The sequence below is a fragment of the Primulina eburnea genome, unplaced genomic scaffold (genome assembly GCF_022965805.1).
Source record: "Primulina eburnea isolate SZY01 unplaced genomic scaffold, ASM2296580v1 ctg1050_ERROPOS3300000, whole genome shotgun sequence".
Classification (NCBI taxonomy): Eukaryota; Viridiplantae; Streptophyta; class Magnoliopsida; order Lamiales; family Gesneriaceae; genus Primulina; species Primulina eburnea.
In genome coordinates, this window is record NW_027330592.1 from 95370 (window position 1) to 100000 (window position 4631).

The window sequence follows — 4631 nt, forward strand, 5'->3', positions numbered from 1 at the left end:
TTTCTTGATGTGTTTCCAGAAGAGATTCCTGGTTTTCCACCAGAACGATAATTTGAGTTCAGTATCGAATTAATGCCAGGAACCGAACCCATATCTCGAGCCCCATATCGTTTAGCCCCTGCTGAGCTGAAAGAACTGAAAGAACAATTACAGGATTTGTTGAGTAAAGGTTATATTCGTCCGAGTTCTTCGCCATGGGGTGCACCGATTCTATTTGTCAAGAAGAAAGATGGTACGATGCGGTTGTGTATTGATTATCGGCAACTGAATAAGTTTACTGTCAAGAATAAATATCCACTCCCTAGGATTGATGACTTATTTGATCAGTTGCAAGGTACTTCGGTGTATTCTAAAATTGATCTCTGTTCTGGGTACCATCAAGTGCGAGTTTGACAAGAAGATGTGCCGAAAACAGCTTTTCCCACGAGATACGGACACTTTGAATTTTTGGTTATGCCTTTTGGTTTGACCAATACTCCTGCTGTGTTTATGGACTTGATGAATAGAGTATTTCGAAAAATATCTCGATCGTTTTGTGATTGTATTCATCGATGATATTCTTGTTTATTCCAAGTCCGAGGAAGAGCATGCCAAACACTTGAAGATAGTTCTTTGAATTCTTCAAAAGAAGCAGTTGTACGCCAAACTATCCAAGTGTGAGTTTTGGTTAGATAGAGTTGTGTTTCTAGGCCATGTCATATCTCAATATGGTATTTCTGTCGATTCAAGTAAAGTGGAAGCAGTTCTAAATTGGGCACGACCGACCAATGTGCCAGAGATTCGTTGTTTCATGGGTTTAGCTGGTTTTTACCGGAGATTTATCGAAAATTTCTCAAAGATTGCTAGACCTATCACTCAACTGACTCAGAAAAATCAGAGATTCATTTGGTCTGATGAATGTGAGTCAAGTTTTGTCGAGTTGAAGAAGAGATTGACTTCTACACAAGTTCTTACCATTCCGAGTGGTTCTGGAGGATTTGTTGTTTGTACCGACGCGTCTAATCGAGGTCTAGGTTGTGTTCTGATGCAGCATGGCAGAGTATTGGCCTATGGTTCTCGCCAATTAAAACCTCATGAGTCTAAGTATCGTGTTCATGACTTAGAATTGGCTGCTATTGTTTTTGCTCTCAATATTTGGGGGCATTATTTATTTGGGGAGCAATTTGTAATTTATTCTGATCACAAAAAGCTTGAAATATCTGTTTTCTCAGTCAGATATGAATATGAGACAGAGACGTTGGATGGATCTTTTGAAAGATTATGATTGTGAGATCCAGTATCAACCGGGAAAAGTGAATGTCATTGCCGATACTTTGAGTCGTAAAGTTGTTGATGTTAATTTATCCTCGATTCATGTTTTTAAGTTACGAGAAGATATTTGCACTTCTGGGTTGGATTTTAAAATCCAAGCTAATGCTGTTTGTGTATCTCAGATTTCTGTTGAGCCAGAGTTGATTCAGATTGTAAAGTCAGCTCAGAAAACTGATGATCAAGTTCTGAAATCTTATGAGTTAGTATCTCAAGGACATCAATCTGGTTTCTCAATTCACTCAGATGATTCTCTTCGGTTGAATGGTAGATTGGTTGTCCCAGATATTCCTGAATTGCGTAGAGACATCCTTAAAGAAGATCATTGTACTCGATATAGTATCCACCCAGGAGGGAGGAAAATATATCATATTCTACGGCCTCTGTTTTGGTGGGAGAATATGAAAAAGGATGTGGCTGAGTTTGTCTCTCGTTGTATGATCTGTCAGCAAGTCAAAGCAGAACGAATGGGACCTGGAGGATTAGTGCATAGTCTTGAGGTTCCTCAGTGGAACTGGGAGCACGTGGCTATGGATTTTGTCACGCATTTTCCACGTACTTCTCGTCATTTCGATACCATTTGGGTGATTGTCGATAGATTATCTAAGTCGGCACACTTTATTCCGTATGAGAGGACATATTCGTACAAGAAAATGGCTCGTCTGTATATTGAAAATGTTGTTAGACTTCATGGAGTTCCAGTTGCAATAGTCTCAGATCGTGACCCTAGATTCACATCAAAGTTTTGGACTAGTTTACAAAAAGAAATGGGTACACGACTTGCGATGACTACTGCGTACCATCCTCAGACATATGGTCAGACAGAGAGTACAATCTAGACACTCGAGGATCTACTTTGAGCTGTAGTCATGGATTTTAAAGACAGTTGGCAAGAAGCTTTACCACTAGTATAATTTTCATATAACAACAGTTTCCAGGTGACTATTGGTATGACTCCTTTTGAAGCTTTGTACGGCAGACGGTGTCGATCACCTCTTTGTTGGGATGAATTTGGTGAGAAGCAGTTGACTGGACCTGAGATTGTTCAGGAAATGCATGATAAAGTCCAGTTAATTCGTCAGAGAATGAAAGCTGCCCAAGATCGTCAAGCTAGTTATGCTAACAGACGTCTTCGACCTCTAGAATTTCAAGTTGGAGATTTTGTGTTCATGAGAATCTCTCCGTTTAGAGGTGTTGTTCGTTTTGGTATGAGAGGTAAGTTGTCACCTCGTTTTATTGGTCCCTACGAGATTGTTGAGCGTATTGGGACTTGCGCTTATCGTTTTCATTTTCCCCAGTCTTTATCTGGCATCCATGATGTTTTCCATATTTATATGTTGCGTAAGTATGAGCCCGATCCGTCTCATGTGATTCATCCTGATGAGGTTGAACTCGACCCTTCTCTATCGTATACTGAGTATCCTATTTGTATCTTGGATCGTAAAGATAAAGTTTTACGCAATAAAGTTATACCACTTGTACGTGTTCAGTGGTCGAGGCATGGTGTAGAAGAATCAACGTAGGAAACAGAAGAGAAGATGAGAGCATCTTATCCATATCTGTTTGATTCTTAATACTGTATTGTTGATTTTGTATCGTGTGTAAGATGTATGTGTATAAACAGAAATTTCGAGGATGAAATTTGTTTTAATGGGAGGAGAAGTGTAAGGCCCTGTAATTAATTATCCGGTAATTTTGGCATAATTAGAATAAATATTGAGTTGTAAATTAAAATAATTATTTATGCCAAATAAATTCGAGAAGTGTGTTAGAAATATGTATTTTAGAATATCGGAGAATTTAACGATATAAAATACATATAGAGTTTAAATAACACACTAGATCAAAATAAATACAGACCGGGATAGATGGGTTTGAGTTACTATTTTAGTAACCAAATACATAATATATATATATATATATATATATATATATATATATATATATATATATATACACACACACACACACACATATACATACACACAACTTACCTTTAAAAATAAGGAAATAGGAAAGAGAGAAGAAGAAAACCCATTTCCCTTTACCCAATTCCCGTCACCCTCATCACCTTCAATTTGGAGAGGCCATAACTTTCCCGTCCGGTGTCGAAATCTCAAACGATTTGAGGGGTTTGCTTCCTTACTTCAGTAGCTTGATTTTGAACCATGAATCGCTACGTTTGATGCTTGTTTCAGCCCCAATCGAACCCTGTTTCGGGACTGCTCCTGTTCGAGTTTCTTGTTCGATTTATGTGAGCTATTGCTTGGTTTTTCTTGGTTCTTTGGAGTATATTGAGCAAGGATTTGAAGCTTAAATCTTACTGTTAGAAACTAAATTTCGGTGTTTGACAAAAAGATAAACCAACTGAACTACACAACTGAATTTAGCTAACTGATCGACGCAACTGTATTATAACTGAACAGCTAGCTGCTCTTTCAGCTGAACAACTCTTCAGTCATTCTCGTCAACTGACTCTTTACCAGCTGATCTCTCAGCTGTACACTTCGTTAGTTGAAAGCAACAACCGACAAATAGTACAACTACCTGCAACTTGTAGTGGAACGCCGCATTTCAGAAAAAGCAGTGTACGACCGTCAGAGTATATCGACGTGGTAATCAACGGTTAGAATATTCAAATAACCTTTAATGTTACCGTTGAGAGAGAAGCCTATAAATAATCGAAGATAGCACGAAAAAAATACGACTGATTTCAGCTATTACATTTTACTTGCTGTTATGCTGCAAAAATATCTACTCACATTCAGAAGTTAAAATCTCACGTTTACTAGTCATATCAGTAGCATTCAAGGCTACATTCTTGAGCTTAAATAGCACTGTGTAATCTTTGATAAGTTTTTCTAAGTTGTGCTAAAGATCAGTTACCATCTGTAAAAGTGTTATATACTAAGAGTTTCAGTTGTGGCAAAGTGATAAGTCCAAACTGAAGTGGGTCAGTGCAGTGTCTTGTATTTGATCAAAGTCTTTTAGTGAATATCCTATCTTCGTGATAGAAGGGGTGACGTAGGAGTTATTCAAATCTCCGAACATCCAGAAACAAATTGTGTTATCTTTACTTCAGTCATTATTTTCTTTGTTAGATACTCTATCTTTCAGTCAGTTTATTTTCCGCAACTGTTTTCATTCAGTTTAACTGATTGTCATTGACCGACGTGATACCTAGTATCAGTTTGTAACAAAACTGAACTCAAATTGTCGAAGAATATTTAAATTTGAGGAGTGTTTATTCAACCCCCCCTTCTAAACACTCTTTATTCGTTTAAGCGATCCTTTCAAGTGCTATCAGAGCGGTTGTATCTCGT

General features: G+C 37.8%; 1 protein-coding gene across 1 annotated transcript; it reads left to right on the forward strand.

Annotated features, from left to right (window-relative positions):
• Positions 1-2258: 2258 nt before the first annotated feature.
• LOC140820445 (uncharacterized) lies at positions 2259-2831 on the forward strand. The gene has a single exon (XM_073180728.1). It carries the CDS (start codon positions 2259-2261, stop codon positions 2829-2831), a length of 573 nt encoding a protein of 190 aa, XP_073036829.1.
• The last annotated feature ends 1800 nt before the right edge of the window (positions 2832-4631 follow it).